Source organism: Octodon degus, unplaced genomic scaffold (assembly GCF_000260255.1).
Source record: "Octodon degus isolate 3935 unplaced genomic scaffold, OctDeg1.0 scaffold00063, whole genome shotgun sequence".
NCBI classification, from domain to species: domain Eukaryota; kingdom Metazoa; phylum Chordata; class Mammalia; order Rodentia; family Octodontidae; genus Octodon; species Octodon degus.
The window spans coordinates 6992352-7011555 of NW_004524639.1; the positions used below are offsets into that span (position 1 = coordinate 6992352).

At 38.6% G+C, this 19204-nt stretch overlaps 1 protein-coding gene across 1 annotated transcript in view; it reads left to right on the plus strand.

Annotated features, from left to right (window-relative positions):
• Positions 1 to 19204, plus strand: part of LOC111817588 (fibrous sheath-interacting protein 2-like) — a 46756-nt gene that overhangs the window by 15262 nt on the left and 12290 nt on the right. Inside the window, exons 9-12 of the mRNA XM_023718837.1 lie at positions 54 to 167; positions 13523 to 13632; positions 16259 to 16304; positions 17671 to 17804. Of these exons, the coding sequence (XP_023574605.1) occupies positions 54 to 167; positions 13523 to 13632; positions 16259 to 16295 (261 nt within the window). The 3' untranslated portion in view covers positions 16296 to 16304; positions 17671 to 17804. The remainder of the gene's footprint in view (positions 1 to 53; positions 168 to 13522; positions 13633 to 16258; positions 16305 to 17670; positions 17805 to 19204) is intronic.

Below are 19204 nucleotides of genomic sequence, written 5' to 3' on the forward strand. Positions count from 1 at the left end.
TGGCAAGGTAATAGTAACCATTTTAATATGTAACATATATTTTAATATTTTAGAGACAAGCATATCTAGAGAAAAAAATACATATCATTTACCAAAAATGCGTAAAAATGGCCATGAAGAAGAATCAGAAGGAAGAACCTGTAAGAAAAAAGGCCAAGATGAAGCAGGTGGGACAATAAGAATCAAAATAGCTAAGTAGAAGATGTATATCTTATATTAAATATGAGTGTCTTTATAACCACCCCCTTTTTGGAGTGGATTGAAGACCCTTCCAAAAACTAAGTCCTAGGAGCTCACAATACCTGTTCAAGGCACTTTCAATCACAGTTCCAGTTTGAAAGCATGCAAACCCACCCACAGTATGTATAATGTACATTACAATCATGATAGGTTCATTGTTCTTGTAAGATGGCTCAGTAGACAATACTGCCAGTTTATTCTGTTTTAAAAAGGTCCAGTAAGAGGAGACAGCACACACAAACAAGACAGGGAGAGTGAACTAGGTTTAGCGGGAAGAGCCAATACCAAGTAAGAAAATGATTGAAAGTAGGAAAGAAACTTTAAGAAAGAAATTACTTCTAAAATGGAGGCAAAAAAGATAAGTAAAATTACAGAAGGGCTGGGAAGATAGCTCAGTAGAATAAGTTCTTGCCTGGCAAGTGCAAGGCCCCAAGTTCAATCCCCAGTACAGAAAAAAAAAAAGATGGTTAATTTAGGGGCTGAGGAGATGGCTCAGTGGAATAAGCACTTCCCTGGCAAGCGCAAGGGCCTGAGTTCAATCCCCAGTTCCACACACAAAAAAAATTACATTAAAAAAATGTAAATGAAGAACCAATAAGAAAAGATTATTTAAAATATAGAAGGAGCAAGCTGGTGAAAGAGAAGGAAGTTTTTACAGGTTATAAAAAGACATGCACATATACACAAAGTAAGGAATAGAAAAGATTAGAATAAGAGTTCGAAAGGAAGAGGCAGTACAAATAGATAGTACAAAAAGAAATAAAGAATGAAATTTAAACAGAAGATGAAGGAAAGAAAATTGAACAGAAGAAGCCAGTAGAATACAATACACATGTAAGCTTAGAATTAGGTAGTTAGGGCAGGGGGCAGATATGACAACAAAGAAAAATGTAGCACAGAAAGAAGTGGGGACAGGGAGGAGGAAGAAAGGCAGGCAGGCAAAGAAAAGAGGTCACAAAGGAATAGGTGCAAGAAAGACACAGTTAAAAATATACGAACAAGGGCCAGCGAAATAGCTCAGCGGATTCAACCGCCTGCAAGCAGGTGCAGGAGCCTGCCATACCCGTCCTGCCCCCGGGATGTGCTGACACAGCAGTTGAGATTGGGCGCGGTGGCGTGTACCTGTAATCCCAGCTCTTGGGAGGGTGTAAACAGGCGGATCACTAGAGTCAGATCTAGTAGTGAGACCCAAATCAGTAGGTGTCTAAGTTACTTTTCTCCTTGCTGGGAAAAAATCCACAACACCTACAGCTAAGGGAAGAGAAGTTTATTGTGGCTCACATTTGAGCTCACAGTCCGCGGGCTCTGAGGCAGCATAACTTGGCACAGGCACACCAAAGAGAATTAGCTTTCAGCTCCTGGTGATCTGGAAGCAGAGAGAGCCAAGGGAGGAGCCAGGAAGAGAGATGCACCCTTCGGGTCATGCCCTCAGGACCCCAGCTCTTCTGACCAGGATCGCTTCTGAATACAAGTCAGCTGTAGCCCCCAGAATCGAATCACCTGCCAAAAGTCATACCTATGAGCACAAGGCTTTGGGGAAACATCAAGATGTTCCTGGGGGCAGGAGGGACTGACAGAGGGATTAAAAGTGAAAAGTCGATTTAAAAAAAACAGATATTTAAGATAGATATATGAGCAAAGACTTTAAAAGGACAGAAGCAGGACAATGAATATAAACTGAAAGAAAAGGAAGAATGCAGCAGGAAGTAGGGAGTAGGAGCAAGAGGAAAGAAAAAGGCAGTGAGCAAAGTAATAGAAGAAAATATAGAAATAAAACAAGTGAGACAAAAAGTGGGGAAACACAAAAAAAAGAAATGTGTAAGAAAAAAATAAAAATTGTACAATAAGGAAAATTAAAAATACAGTAACATTAAATAATAGATAATACAGACTCAAAAAGGAAAAGGTAGTACAAAAGACATTGCAGGAAATTATAGAAAAAAATATGAATAAAAAAAGAGTAAAACGAGAAGAGCCAGAGAAGGAGAAAGAAAGGTTAAAAGCCAATAAAAGAGACAAAAAAGAAATAGGAAAGAAAAAGGAACAAGAAAAAAAAAGTTTTTAAAGATAAACCTGTACAACATAATTAAGGAAAGGGCATGTGTGAAAAAGAAGGGGGAAAGGAAAGCAAAAAAGAGGGAAAAGGGAAAAGAAAAAATAGGAAAAGGATAAAATAGAAATAAAGATTTGTAAGTATGGAGGGAAGATGGGTTGAAGGCAGGAGAGAGGAATGAGGAAAACTGAAGCTGTACAGATACAGATTCCCTATGATGAGTGTGATCATTATGTCTAAAATGTATCAATAAACTTAATTTTTAGAAAGTGCTAATAAGAAAACGAAAGGAGAGGGAAGAGGGAAGGAAGGACAGAAAAATGTTTCAAATGGAGGAGCTAATAGAAAAATAAGAAAATAAAAGAGAGAGTGTGATTGTGGGAGAGAGGCTTGGAAAAGAACAGCAGTGAGATTTGTTTTTTGTTTGTTTATTTTTGAAAAGTTTCTTTTTTATTTTTCTTTTCTTTTTTTTTTTCTTTTTCTGGTGGAACCAGGGATCGAACTCAAGTTAGCAGTGAGATTCTAGTGCAACTGTGCACTGACAGAGGTAATTTCTAAAAGTTAGAAGGAACCCACAAAAGCTAAAAGAAGGGAGAGACAGAAGGAGAAAGGGAGGGGGCAGAGGGCAATGTGGGGTAGGAGAGAGGGGACAGCGAGGGAGATAAAAGGAGAGAGGGACCAGATATGGTGGCACACACCTGAATCCCAGCACTGCAGCCTGAGGCAGGAGGATCACCGCAAGTTTGAGGCTAGCCTGAACTGCATAGCGAGACCCTACCTCAAAAAAAAGGAATGAGGGAAGGAAAAAGGCAAAGGGGAGAGAAGAAGAAATGGCAGAAGGATGGAGAGTGAGAAAGGGAATTGAGAGAAAAAAGGAGGAAGACAACAAGTGATAGAACAAAAGTCATAGATGAATAGAAAGGAAGGAAGGAAATTTTAAAAGGATGAGGCAGTAGGAAAAAGGAAATTTTAAAAAGAGGGAATGTGATTGTGATGTTTGAAAAAGAGGACTCTAAAAAATTAACTACAGTGGAGGGAGGTTTAAGAAGAAGACTTCAATTGAAAAAAAGACAGAAAGAGCCATGAAGGACAGACAAACCAATAGATGTGGATTTTAAAAGAACAAACAAAAAATAAAGCACATTCATATAGGAGACTGAAAAGTCACTCTCAGGACTGCTTTCATTGTGGCCAGCAGGTTCTGGGGTATATTGTACTGGCCATATATTTGATTCTAGGAAGCAAAGAAAAGGGAACAGGAAAAAAAATATGAGGGGTGAGACTTTAGAAAAAAATTTTTAAAGCACAGAAAATATGTCTATGAGATGACTGGCTTGACAAGTAATGACTGAAAATACACATACGTGTAAGTAGTTAGAACACACTTTAAGTAGAGTCTAGTTTTAAAAAAAAAGAATGAGTTACAGAACAGAGAAAGAACTATAAGCAAGGGTTAAAAAAGTTTAACATGGCAGGTGAAGAAGTGAGATGAGATAGGAGGGTGACAAAACTGAAGAACTTTTTTTTAATTTTAAATTTGCTACAGGGTCTTGCCGTGCAGCTTGTACTCATAGTGATCCTCCTGTCTCAGCATCCCCAGTGCTGGGATTACTGGCGTGCACAACCACGCCCAGTTCCAGTGACTGGCATGGTGCGCCCGGGGTTTTGGGGCCAGCACAGCATGCGGTACCAGGGATCCAACCCAGTCCTTGCACTTGCACTAGACGACCAAGCTATTTCCCCACCCTGAAGAATTTTTTAAAGGATTAGGCTAGAAAGAATTCATAAAATAAAAATGGAATGTGAAGATGAGAGCCAGAGAGAAGTTTTAAAGGAAGAGCTACTGCGGGCTACTTGCAGATGGCAATGGCAGCAGCCAGGGAAAGAGGGAGAGAGGGAGAGAGGGAAATAAATCAGGCTGGGAACATGGCTCAGGGGAGAGCACTTGCCTAGCATGTGGGAAGCATTGAGTTTAGTAGAAAGCCCACCATAAATTAAAATTTAAAATAATATGCAAAAAATACTAAAAAGAACTCAGCTAAAACTAGAATAAAGTATAGACTGAGGGCATTTAGAAAATAGAGGTAGAGGCAACTTTTGAATAACTTCAGAGTAAAGGAAGGATGGAAGTAAGAGAGCAGCTTTATTTAAAAAGACAGAGGGATAGGGATATGCCTAGCCCTCCGCGGTAGCCTAGCACATGCAGGACACTGGGTCATACTTGGGTGGAGGAAGGGAGAGTATAAACAAGAAGTAAGAGAAAAAGAACTTACAAAGGAAAAATCATTAGGGAAGAGGTGGAAGAAGAACTGAAAATAATATGGGCCAGGGATTTGGCTCAGTAGAATAAGTGCTTCCCTGGCAAGCACAAAGGTCTGAGTTCAATCCCTGGTTCTGCCAAAAAAAAAAAAAAAAGAACTGAAAATAAGAGAAGTCAGTAACAAAATCAAGTGCCATTGTGGGATGTGTGGGAGATAAAAAGTCAGCTAACGAAAGGAAAAAGCAGACAGAAGAATTGGGGTTTGATAACTATAGCTGGCAGTGTAGGTAGGTGGGGAAACTGGTAGATTGGAAGAGCTGATTTTGAAAACGAGACAGTGTAAAGATAAAAATGTACAAAGCAAAAGTTTAAAAAGTCGTAAAATAGAGCAAAGAAGAATGAAAGGAAGAAGGGGAAGAAGAGTAGAAGTGATAGAAGGAAATAGAGACAAGAAAGAAGGAATGTAGGAGGGAAAAAGTGAGGGAGAGTGGAATGACTGTGTGGAAAAAACTGAGGAGGTATGGGGAAGAAAGAAATGAGTGGAAGAATGTTAGAGATAGAACAGAAGGAGCAAAGAAAAAAAGATAGGAAGCCAAATATGAGGCAAGAAAGAAAAGACACAAAGAAAGAGATAATAAAAGAGTGGAGCACAAGCAGAAAGGGCAAACAGGCAGGATGGAAGGAACAGAAGAAGCAAGAAGGAAGGGTGGGCATGCAGGGCATAGGACAAGATCCAAAAGGCATTGGTCCAAAGTAGCCTAAAATAGTAATGTATGGTAAACAGGTAGGTAGGTAGGTAGATAGGTAGGGCTGATAGGTCAATTGATATGTAGACAGAATTTTATAGTTCTATTTTAATGTTCAGCTCTGATTTTTTATCTATATATCTTCTTTGAAATGACTTTAAAATTTTCATTAGTACTGTACAGGTTTGCAGTACATAATAGTTACATTCATCTTGGGCTGTTGGCTCATGTACACAACACATCTTGATTCCTTTTTCATCCCCTGCCTCTTTCTACCCTCTTCCCCCCATTTTTGGTCCCTCTTTTGTGAAAGGTCTTTCCACCTGTTTCCTGTTTTTACTTGGCTCTTTATTTATATTTTGGATTCCTCTCCTAAGCGAAATCATGCAGTACATAAGCGTGTGTGCCTGATGTGTTTCACTTGACATTATGATCTAAAGGCACAGCCATTCTCCTTAGAGCGCAGTAGAAAGCCACTGGATATGAATACCATAGATTTTTCCTTATTTGTTCATCTATTGATGGACATATAGGCTGCTTCCAAGATTTAGCTGTCATGAATTGTGCTTCAGTAAACAGGCATGTAATGTATCACTGTAATATAATGTCTTTAATTCCTTTGCGAGAATAGCTGGGTCAAATGGGATTTCTGTAATGGTCCTACTAGTTTACTTTCACACTAACAATGGAAAAATTTCCTTTCATCCTGTGAGGAAGATGGAATCTGAGAGTTGTTTATTTCTCTAATAACCAGAGACATTTATTCATGTATTTATTGCCCACTTGTTCTTCTCCTAAGAAGTGTCCTTTCATTTCACTTTCTCACTTTTATTTGGGAGGGATCTAATTTTTTGAGTTCTTTGCATATTTTAAATATTGGGGCTGGTGAGATGGCTCAGTGGTCTAAAGTACCTACTTAGAACAAGCTTTGCAAAGCACAGGGTCCGCGGTTCAATCCCCAGCACCACATGCCAGCCAGCCCCGCCCCCTGGTGGGCTGAGCTGGCCACACACACACACACACAAATGAATAAATAAAATTTTTTTAAAAATTAAAAATATTACTCCTCTGTCTAAGGAATAGCTGGTAAAATTTTTTTCCTATTGTGTAGGTTGTCTCTTCACTCTGTTGGTTCTTTCTTTGATGTTTAGAAGCTTTTTAATTTGATACTATCCCATTTGTTGACTCTTCAGGTAGTTTCTTAAAATTCAATTGGTGTTCTGTTCAGAAAGCTCTCACCTATACCTATGTCTTCAAGAATTTTTCCTATTTTATCTTCCACTAGGTTAACTGTTTTTATTTGAATATGTAAATCTTTGATTCATTTTGATTTTCATTTAGTAAATGGTAACAGATATATGGATTTAGAAAGAAAGGGACACATAGAGGAAAGGAAGAAGTCAAAATATGATTATTTGCAGCAGACATGTTCCTCAGAAGACCCAAAATATTCTACCTAAGACTCCTAGAATTAATAACCAAATTCAGAAGTGTAGTGGGCTAAAAAATACACACATAAAAGTCAAGGAAGCTAATACTTCTGAAAAACTTCTATGATAAGTAAATTTGTATCATGTATAGGGAACATTCTAGTGAATTATCAGGCCTTCAGATTTACATAGTCTTATTCTCTTCTATTTAATTACTTCCTTCATTTTGCATTCACTTAGCCTTGGGAAGGCAGTATTATAATACATAATAGTCATGAAGATAAATGCATTTATCATTTCATGTTTTAGTTTCAATTTCATTAATTTCTGCTCTACTCTATAATTTTTTCCCTTCTATTTTTTGCATTTATATTGTTGTTCTTTTTCTAGTACCTTGAGGTGTATCATTAGGTTATTTATTTGCGCTCATTCTTTTTCTGATGTGGACATTCATATGGCAGCTTTAAATACCTGTCTTAGGACTGCTTTCATTGTGTCTGTTAGGTTCTGGAGTACATTGTACTGGGAGTACACAGCATTTAATTCTAGGAACTAATTTCTTCCTTGATTTCTTGTGTAACCTATTAATTATTCCAGAGTATAGTATTTAATGTTTGCATAGTTCCTGTGGTTTCTTTTGCCATTGGTTTCTAGTTTCATTACACTATGATCTGATAATATGCATGGGATAATTTTGATTTATTTACATTAAATTAAACATGCTTTTTTAGCTAGTATGTGGTCTATTTTGGAGAAAGTTCTATGTGCTCCTGAAAATAATGTGCATTCTGTTGTTGATGGGTTAAACACTGTAGGTAATTATTAAATCATTTTGGTCAAAGATTTGATTAAAATCTGATATTCTTTTGTTATTTTTTGTCTGTTTGAACTATTTGTGACAGAGTATTGAAGTCCCCACTATAGTAGTATTGATATTTATCTGATCTTTTATGTCCAATACTGCATGTTTTATGATATTGGGTGTTTGGTGCATACATGTTTGTAATTGTTATACCTTCCTATTACACTGTTCCACTTAACCAATATATAGTGACATTTTTTATTTCTTTTGATCAGTTTTGGCTTGAAATACACTTGTTTAAAAATAATATAGCTACTCCTAGACAGAAAATTTTAAAGGAAAGGCAGAAAAAAAGATAGTACTGAGATAAAAAGAAAGAGAGGAAAAAATGTTTTGAAAGAGGGACTATTTGAGAGAGAGAGAGAGAGAGAGAGAGAGAGAGAGAGAGAGAGAGAGAGAAAGGAGTAGGAAGGAAAGCAGGTAAGAGGTGGGAGGGAGGGAAGTAGATGAGAAATACACACAGGCCCATGCACACACTAAGGAAAGGCAGGTCAAAGCTGAAGTTATAAACCAACCAAGCCAGGGGTGGAGTGTCAAAAGAAGTAGGAAGACAACAGACGCAGGTTGGAAAGGTAAAAAACAAAATGAGGTGGATTGCTTGAAAAGTAGGAGTTCCTATAGAAGTGAAGTATGGTCATGGACAGCAGAGAAAGACAGATAACCTACAAGAAGCAAGTCCCTTAAAATAGTACAGTAAAATAAGATAGATGGATGCATAAATGACAACTAGAGAGAAGGGTGTTATAAGACAGAGATAGAAAGAGAGGGTATGAATGCACTGATTTTTAAAAATGAACTCGTTAAAAAGTTAGATTATAAAAATAGGGAGAGAAAAAGAAGAAATTTTTAAAGTGGGCTAGCAAATAGAAGGGAATATAGGCTAAGAAGGAAGGAAGGAGAAGAGGTGAGCGGGCGTGCAAACAGGCACAGAAACAGAAATGGAGGGAAGGAGGGATCCTGGAAGAGGTACAAAATGTAGAAAGGAGGTCTCTCTTCTCCATCTTTATAGTCTTTATATATTTGTATATCTTTATATATTTAACCAGACCTAAAATAAGAAAATAAAAATGGAAAAATAAAAAATAAAATGAAAGAAGTTTTATAAGCAAGAAAGGACCAGTAAGAGTAAAGTACATTTTTAAAAAAACAGAAAGAAAAGACAGAAAGAAAGGAAACAAAAGAGAGAGAAGTTTAAAAACAAGAAGTTTATAAGAAGGCAATAAAAATGACACTGGGCCGGGGAGAAAGCTCAGTGGCATGAGCACCTGCCTGGCAATCTTAAGGTCCTGAGTTTGACTCCTGGTACAAAAAAAAAAAAAAAAGAAAAGAAGGAAGGAAGGAAGGAAGGAAGGAAGGAAGGAAGGAAGGAAGGAAGGAAGGAAAAAAGGAAGGAAAAAAGGAAGGAAAAAAGAAACCCGGAAAATAAAATATTTGTTAAATGAAAATGCATGCAAAAGGACATTTTAAAAGGAGGCGTGAGGGGCTGGGGAGAAAGCTCAGAGGCATACACACCTACCTGGCAAGTACAAGGTCCAGAGTTCGATCATGCCTATAATCCCAGCACTCAGGAGGTTGAGACAGGAGATTCACTAGGAGTTGGAGACCAGCCCAGGTGCTACAAAAGTGAGCACAGGGCTTCCCCGAACTGCATGGTGAGACTCTGTCTTAAAAATAAAGATAAAAAATAAAGATGGGAGCAAGTAAGAATAGAGAATATGGAGAAGACAGAATGAAATTTTTCTGGAAGAGGGATCGGGAGGAAAATCTTGGAGCTCAGTTCCATAGAACAGTAGCTATGGTGTTCTGCCTCTGAGACAATGGATCCTTCACAACAACAGACTTGCACTTGTAGTGATAAGAATGTTTCAGACAGGCATCCTATACTGGGCCATCCCAAATCCCTTCTGAGAAAGATATAAACTAAAGGCCACAGTATTACACAGGTTATTGGTATTGTGACCTGCAGTGTCTCCAGCAGTTGTTACACTGCTCTACATCCTGTATGGGAAAAAAGCCATGCTTTCCTTGAGCAGGATGTGGTTTTTCCTTTCTCCCAGAAGACAGTTCTGTCTTGTTAGAGCTAAAGTATAGCTTTAAGTACACAGGTAATTTTATAAATCCTGTTGTCCTTCTCCCCCATCACATCTCGTAAGGTCTCTCAACCTTGGCACTATTGGCACTTGAGGACATGGAACCCTTTCTTTGTGGGGACGTTCTGGGTAGAATAGGATGTGTAACAGCATCCATGGCCTCTAGCCACTACCGGAAACACCCCTGCTCTATTTGTGCAAATCAGAAATGTCTCTGGACATTTCCAGATGTTCCCTGGAGAACAAAATTGCCTCCCATTGAGAACCACTGACTGTCCCCTTCAATTCCATTGGCATATGGTTCTTCTCTTATTGGGCATGAAATGATAAATAGAATCAATCTGGGATACTTTTGTCGTCTCCACTGTTTAAATAAACATCTTTTTTTTTAAGTTTCCATCGCACAGTTAAAGAAAATGTATTACACTGCCAATGTCCAGCAAACACAAGGACGTCAAGAACTAAAACATAATTAAAATATTATGATTAGAAATTAGTGCTTTGTAGAAATACTGCTATTGGATAATGACCTTTTCTATTTACAATGCATCCTCTGTCCTTTTTATTTTTAATCATTTTTTTTTCAGTCCTGGGAATCAAACTCATGACCTCACACTTGCCAAGCAGGCACTGTGTTAAATTCCCTGCCCTTTTTTTTAATCAAATGATGGATTTTGCATAATGCTTACCAACAATGCCTCAGCCTTTACTGCTCTCTAGATTAGACTAATAATTGCTCAGTGGGTGGCACTGTCTCCACTCTCCTATGAAAACAGTAGTCCACATTTTTCAGCTGACAACTCTCCAAGCACAGCTCAGAACCCTACCTTTCCCATAGCTCCTGCTCCTAACCTTTCTACTTTTCTGTACCCAACAAGATCCCAAGACATTTCTTTATCCTGAGCCTGTTTGTGCCACTCTTTGCTCAGCAGTTCTGCCTACTAGGGAGGTTTTACCCACATCTCATGCTTTACCTTACAGATTGATGAATGCACATGCTTCTATTTCTAGAGCCTGGGGCCCCAGGTACCTAGTGGGTCACCCTGCCAATGCTCTCACTCATTATCCTGCCTTTCATTTGGCTCTGGTCTTTGCAGACCTACAGTAACTTGCATCACTTCACTAGCAGCAGAAATATTTTATTCTGTGACATATTTTTCTGCAGCAGTGGGTATTGCCCACTCTTGTTCTCTTGTTCCTTTTAGAAAAGGCCAACTGATTAGTGGCTGTTGTCATTTTAACATTTCCACCCACTTCTCAAGTAGGCCTCCTTCACCCATGGAGAACCAGTACTACCTACTGCATCAAAGTGTGTTTTTTTCCTTTTGCTTTCTAGCTCAGCTATTGATTTTTCTAATAAATTCCTCCAGATTCAACCTTTTTGGACCCCCTAATGGCTCAGACTTTCAAGGAACCTCCACCTTTCTATTTCTTTCCCAAATATGGTGTTTATGTGTCTGAGGCAAGAAGTGTGGCTGATGCACTTACTCCTCTAGGGGTTAGCAGTTGGGCATCACTAGAAGCTTGTTAGAAATTAGATTGTCAGTACCCACTCCAGATGTTTTGACCCCTGCGCACTTCCTGCATACATTAATGTTTGGGAAGCATTGACTTCCATCTCATGGAGGCAAAATAGAGACAGTGTTTGAATGAAATGTCCTCTGTCTCCCCTCACCTCCAAAGAGGTGTCCCTGTCCACTCTGAGAGTGCCTTACCTGTTGACATTCATAGTTAAAGTCTTCCATCAGTTCATGACCCACACTTTGGTCTCCCTGGTTTAGTAGATACTTGCCCCCCCAACTCTATGCTGGGTGCTGCCTCATAATACTTAAGATACAGTCCTCATCCCCCACACAGTGACTCCCAATAGCCAGCTCCTCAGCCAGACTCTTATCCCTGTCTGGCCCATGTTAACACCATATGGGAACAGAGAACAGCCTAGGAAAGTAAAATCTCAGAGAAAACCTTGCTGTACCTAACCACACGGTGGTACAAAGGTAGCCCAAGTGAGAAGGAAGAGGCAAGTGTGACAGTGGCCAAAGAGATCTCTTTCTAGAATCCTAAATGGAGGGTAGAGTGGTGAATCCATTGTGGCTCACCATGTTAACCTCACTTAGTCAAGACTCAGAGCAAGGCACATGGGAAACCAAATTAGACTTCTTTACTCTCCCGCCTTTCTGTCTCTCCCACTGCCCTTCCATTTCCCCACCACTTCTGTGCTGCTAAACAAATGACTTTTTTGGGGCTGGTGAGATGGCTCAGTGGTCTAAAGCACCTACTTAGAACAAGCTTAGCAAAGCACAAGGACCGCGGTTCAATCCCCCAGCACCACATGCCAGCCAGCCCCGCCCCCTGGTGGGCTGAGTTGGCCACACACACACACACACACACACACACACACACACACACATAAATAAAATTTAAAAAAAAAAGAAATGACTTTTTTAAAGTAACTTTCCTCAGTTATATTCCCTTTCTTTCTGGCCCCAGATAACTCCTAATGGTGAACAAAAGTATTTACATACAGTATACTAAAGAATTTTCCAAGTTTTCCAGACTTAGGAAAAATGATCAAGGGAAGGTAATATTTAGGGAAGATCTTGAGACACTTGCATGGCTTGCAAGGCTTACTGTCTTGCCTTGTAATCCTATTTTTGGATGGCAGATGCTACATATATGTCATAGCATCCCTCGTGTTACAAATTCTAATCCCTAGAAGGGCCTCTAGCCCCTCCTCGCACCAAAGTAAATGCCACTGTAAAACTGAGGCAAGGGGAACTTAAGGAGACACAAAATGTGAAAATTTGTGAATCAGTGGCCTGGTTGCACAATGGTGGTTTCACAGTTCTCCAGCTTCCAAACCAAATATTACTATGGGTCCCCAGACATATGCCTTGAAGGCATGCTCATTGTAAAGATATGTAAAATGTAGAAAATATATATCATACAGTACCCTAATAAAGCAGGGAAAAAGCACGATCAGAATTTCACTGAAGAAGATATACAGATGGTAAATAAGAACATGAAAAGCTGTTTAACATCTTTAGTCATTAAGGAAATGCAAATAAAGCTCAATAAGATATCACTACAGGGGGATGGGGAGATGGTTCAGTGGAATAAGCACTTCCCTGGCAAGCGCAAGGGCCTGAGTTCAAGCTCCGGTTCCGCAAAAAAAAAATACAGAATGGTTGGAATTTAAATAACAGATCATGCCAACTATTTGAAAGGATATGGAACAACTAGTGCATTCTTACATTACTGGTGAAAATTTAATGACACAATTACAGTGGAAGACAGACGTAAGTTAAATTTACATCTACCATATGATCCTATTATTCCACTCCTAAGTATGTGCCACCTAAAAGTCAAAATATATGTCCATGTAAGGAGCGGCACAGCAGTGTTCATGCCAGCACTATTAGTAATAGACCAAACCTAGGAACAAATCTAAATGCCTTTTAACAATACATAACATAGAAATCTATTCAGTAACAAATGCAATAAACTGTTAGTACACATGTCAATATGAATGAATCTCAGAATAATCATCCCAAATGAGAGGAGCTAGGCAAAAAAGCACATCCTGTGTTATTCCATGTATATGACATTCTTGGAAGTGGAAACTAACTTATTATAGCAAGGTGTATGGTTGTCTGGAGGATGAACTATGAAGGAGCACAGGGAAATTGAGGGGGTGATGGAAATGTGATTGTGGTGTTGGTTCCATGGGTTTCTGTGTGTCAAAAGTGAAAATGATACATTTTTAAATATTGCAGTTTATTAGACTTCAATTGTAATTACTGTTTTAAGATTACACAATTTTCCTTTTATTTATTTTTAGGGTCTCTTTACTTTCCTAAAACTAATAACAAGATTTGTGCTTGTGCTCAAAAATTATCACCCTTATTACCCTGTAAGCAGGATGTACAAAATAACGCAGCAGAACAAAAGGTAAAAAGTTGTACATTTCATATGTTTTGTATTAATCATTAGTTTATCAAATCAACTTTTATTTCTATAAGATAGCTCCTTCAGGGGGCCAGGGAGATAGTTCAATAGAATAAATGCTTGCCTGGAAAGCACGGGGTCATGAGTTCAATCCCTGGTACTGCGAAAAAAAGAAAAAAGGTAACTCCTTCACTGGCTTGGTACTTACAGGTAAGAAATCATGGAATCATGGGATCCTACACAGGTCTTAAGTCTCCCTGGGAAAGCAGTTATTGAATCAGCTTCATGCTATGTGTACCATGTAGCTCAGCAGAAATGAAGTTAAACATATGATGATAACAGCCAACATTGTTGTGGGCCAGATGCTGTGCTAAACTAGAAAGAAGAGAAAGGAGAAAATAAGTGACATAGAATACAAAGACAAAAAAGTCCCTCTCTCAAGGTCAGACACACATAAATGAAAGTCCTTACAGTAAAATGAAAGGGAAGTTTTGATTTGTACAACATGCAATGGGCCTGCAGATGACCAAGAGACTAATCTTGCTTAGAGAGGTCTAAAAGGCTTTATTAAAGTAAATGTAATTGAATTAATTCAGTCTTAAAATCTAAGAAGTTTCCAGATTAATGTATTATGAATGCAGTGAAGTAGTGACTGCAGATGAGCAAAAGTATAAATGACAGCATGGTATTGTGAGCCAGGATAGCCAAACAAGTTATCAAAAATGAAAATGGAAATGGAAGTTGAAACCAGAGCCTTGTATCCCTTGCTAAAGCATCTCCTCAGTGACAGGGAGCCACTGGAGGATTTTCCGTAGGGATGTGAAAAAAAGAATAGTTTTGGATTCAAAAAAGATAATCTGGGGCCGGGGAGATGGCTCAGTGGAATAAGCGCTTCCCCGGCAAGTGCAAGGGCCTGAGTTCAATCCCCGGTTCCAAAAAAAAAAAAAAAAGATAATCTAGTTGCAGTATGAGATAGATGAGAGAGACAAAAAATGTCAGAGGTAAGATAATTTCAAGTCTGCTGGAATAGCCCAGATAAAATGTAGGAGCTCAAACCAAGGCAGTGGCAATTAGGGTGAGGGACCACAGACTCAAGATAATTCAGAGTCAAACTGCTTGTTTTTCTTTTTATTTGTACTATACACGCATGCAGCACAGAATAATTACATTCATCTTGGGGAGTTGAGACATGTACATAACACATCTTAATTCTCTTTTCACCCCTTTCCTCTCCCCTCTTTCCTCCTTCATGAAAGATCTATCTCCTTGTTTTCTGTTAGCTTTTATTTTGCTCTTTATTCATGTTTTGCATTTCCTATATAAGAGAAACCATGTGATATTTAAATTTATGTATCTGATTTATTTCATTTAGCGTTGTCTAATGCCAAATGTACATGCATTTTCCTACAAATAATGTAAATTCATCCTTCTTTGTGTCAGAGCAGTACTCCATTGGTGACGCAATAGTGTGTGGATATAGAGAAAAAAATGATGATGGTCCTGGTGATAATTCATTACTATTTTAGTTAGCTTTTCCATTGCTGTACACAGTATCTGACACTAACTACTTAAGGGAGGAAAGGTTTACTCTGTTCATAGTTTATGGGGATTCTGTCCATGGTTGGCTGCCAGAAGGATACAGCAGAGCAAAGCTGCCTAGATCATAGCTGCCAGGAAGCAGAGTAGGGTGATAGAGTCAGAAGAACTGGTGAGAGGCCATATAGTACCCAAGGCTATGCCTCCATGACCCACACACACAGGCGTGTGCTTTACTAATCTGTAGGTAGTTTCTTTTTTTTTTCAAAATTTTATTGATAAACAGATAACAATGAGACAGTTTCAAATCAAATCAGAAGTACAGATTCAACAAATAACACACTGCATATATTCTTCTTAGTGGTTAATTGCTGTACAAGATGCGGACTTGAGATCCTATTTATAAACACCATTAGAACAAATCATTCTATTCATTAAGAGAATGCAACTATATATCTATCCTAACCACTTTGAATACACAGATACAAAATGGACTGTAGGTAGTTTCTTAAGCTAATAAAGTTGACAAGTCAGGATCCATGGTTAGAATGATAATGCTGTTTCAGTTTTTATGTATGGGTTTCGATGAATGAGATATCTTTTTTCTCGGCTCCCGTAGTACTCAGACTTACCTCTATCTCAGAACTCATTATACTTTGTCATATTTTTCTATTCTACTGCATGATAAGCTCCTTAAGGTCATCAATTATATATCTTATTTCAGTTCCATACAGTATGCCCAGTAAGCATTAGATTGGGTTGGATTGGTCCTATCTTAAGTACAATGATTAGCTTTTTAGAATGGACCACGATGTAGATTGCCATACTTGTAACGAATATAAGGAATAAAAGAGGAGAAACAAGTTTGGAAACATTATGTACACAGGCTTGATTTGGAATGAGATTTACGTACCTGTGAGAGATATCAATAAGGAGGTTGATGATACGGATTACATTGAAACCAGTGCTTAGGAGAGAGGCAGGGTTTGGGGAATGGTACTGTATTAATTTGATTGCTCTGAAGTAGCCAAAAGTCTCTTTTTAGGAGCTTAATTACTGATGCATATTTTTCTTTTGAATATTACCCATGCAGAATTATAAAGAAAAAAGCAAAACATCAGATACCCTAAAAAATGCAGGTAAGAAAATGAACAATATTCTTCTGCTGCTATTTTACAGTTACATGTTTTTTGGTAAGGTTTTTAAAGTTATGCTTTTTCCTGATTATAAAATCGATGCTTATTTTGGTACGGGAAAATGAGAACTTATTCATAATTACAAATGTTATCATCTTACAATTTTGGGTAATTGTTGGGTGAATAGGCCCTTTGGGATTTACAAGGTATGTGGATGTTAGAATCTGTGCTGTGGCTGCTTATCCTGATATACAGAGTAAGTTCCTAACATACTATACAATGCTTTGGGAGTTCCAGCATCAACAATTCTATCCAAGTAGGCCCTCACCTGCTACCACCATTCTTTCTCCTCAAACAGGTAACTGTATCCTATTTTCCATATCTCCTGGGCTAAGTCTCTTCCAGGTTTTGCTATTACTGAGGTGTTTTTTTTTCTGTACTGGAAATTGAACCCAGGTCCTTCACATCGAACTACATCCCCATCCCCACCCCTTTTTTTCATTTTTAATTTTGAGATGGGGTTTTTCTAAATTTCCCAGACTAGGCTCAAGCTTTCAATCCATCCTCCTGCCCAGCCTCGAACCATGCTGTGATTATAGGTGTGCTCTACCACACCTAGCTGCCTCCCAAAAAGCTTGCCATGTATATTCTACATTGATACACACATAACACACTTGTGAAGAACACTAGGACATCTCCACCCAGGTACCTATCAGACCCTTCAAATCTAATACGCACAAAACCAAATGTGTCCACTTCCAGTAAACCCAAAGCCTGCTCCCTATTCCTCCTATTTTTGTCTAGGCACAAAGCCTGACTCATCTTTGACTTTTTCTGATTGCTCATAGTGCATGTCCCAGAGTTTTCCCATCCTATTCTACTTCTTACATTCTCATAACTTTCCTGATTGTACCACTCCTGCCCTAACTACTGCAATAATTTGCCTTAAATCTCTTCTTCCTTTTTATCTATACTATATGTCTTTATGAGTGTGATCTTCCTGAAAGACAGCTTTGGACATCAATTCCTATACTTGACAGTCCTCAGAGGTTTCTCCTTGCCGGCTGAATAAATTGCAAAACAGTTCATTCTGCTGGAGTGGGAGGTGGGTGAGGGGAAATTACCTGGCCATGGAAGTTCAAGCCAAAGGTTAGAGAGTTTAGGTCTGTCCTTGAGGCAGTGGTGAACCAGTGGCCTTTTCAGGCAGAGAAATCCAAAATGGCATCAAGTCATCTTATCCAGAGATCTACTGCCTTATGTTGCAGAAATAAATGTGTCCTTGACTCTGTTAAGTGTAAACAATATGACAGCCCAGCAAAGAGAACTGTATCCTTTTCTCATATTTAACAATACCTCTTGTTTTCTCCAGGAATGAAAAGTGCCTTCCCTCACTTTGAAGTTGCTCCTCTGAAAACAAATGGCACTGAACCATCTCAATTATGTACGCCAGAGCAAGCAGCAAGGGACACTTCTTTATTATGAGATGTGAACAAAACCAAAAAAGTATGAAATTATGATCAAGATTGGTAAAAAAAAAAAAAAAACTTCATGCATTAAATGACTACTTATAAAAGCATTCTCTAAAATGAACCATTCTACTGTAAGATATATTTTGGTACCAGGGATCAAACTCAGGACCCTTTTGCTTACCAGGCAGGTGCTTATGCTGCTGATCTATCTCCCCAGCCCTCAAAAGATTTTATAAGAATTCAAGTGTGGACTCTATATCAGTCATGGGTTACTTGTCTACTGACACCCAGGTTACCAGTTATGTTAGTGTTGCCATGTTAAAATTGTGGGGAGTTACCAGTAGTAACTTGTAAACTGGCAAAGAAAGCCCAAGGTTTTAAATTATTAGATCCAAAATTTGAATATTATAGTTGCCTAGATTGTATATGTTGTGCATGTGTATTACTGGGGCTTGAACTCAAGAAACATTGAGCAACATCCTCAGCTAATCTTTTTAAGTTTTATTTTGAGACATTGTCTTGCTAAGTTGTCCAGGCTGGCCTCAAACTTGCCTTTGTCCATTTTTGGGTTCTCAAATAGCTGGGATTACAGGCATATAGCACCACAACCAGCGTGGCTTGGTTCCTTATAGTGATCACCAGAAGCAACTTGAATGTTCCCGCTCAATAGCTCTTAGTTATAGGCTCACTAACCAGTGGACTACAAGAACGTGAAGGCATCTGCTTGTGCCCTGCAGAGAAAGCATCAAATTAAGTATTTGTGAATCACTGTTTAGTGCCAATAGCATGCAGAGGCAACTATCTTGTCTGCCTGTCCCCTTGGTCACCAGTGTTCAGCCATCGAATGTTACAAATTGAATAGCAGATGTTCACAATTTAGCCTCTGGTCACAGCATAGATTGTCTCTGTAGCTGCCACCCTGGTGCTATTATAGGAATCATACCCACATCACATGCTTTGCTATGTTAGCACTGTTTTAACTGTTTCCACTACTCAAAAAAAAAATAACATGGCTTAAGAGAGAGATATTTCATTGTGGAGGAAATTTACTGAAGTCTTCCCAAATGCATTCTATGTAACTAAGGTAGAAGGTAGCATCATTTGTTATATGTTAAAAGCATAGTGAGTGATAGACACCTTTATGTGTAAAGGCTACAATGTCACATGTCCACCAATATGCTTCTCTGTATAAATGAACATTTATGAAATACCTTTTCCTGTTGAATTTTTCCCCTAACCAGTATATAGTGGCCTTCTTTATTTCACTTGATCATGCTTGGTTTGAAGTTGAGACTGTCTGAGAATAGGATTGCTACCCCTACTTTTTTCTAAGGTGTTGGGGCATGTAGTATTGTGTTCCATCCTTTGACTTTCAGCCTATGAATGTCTTTATGAGTTAAATGTGTTTCTTGTATACAGCATATTGTTGGACTT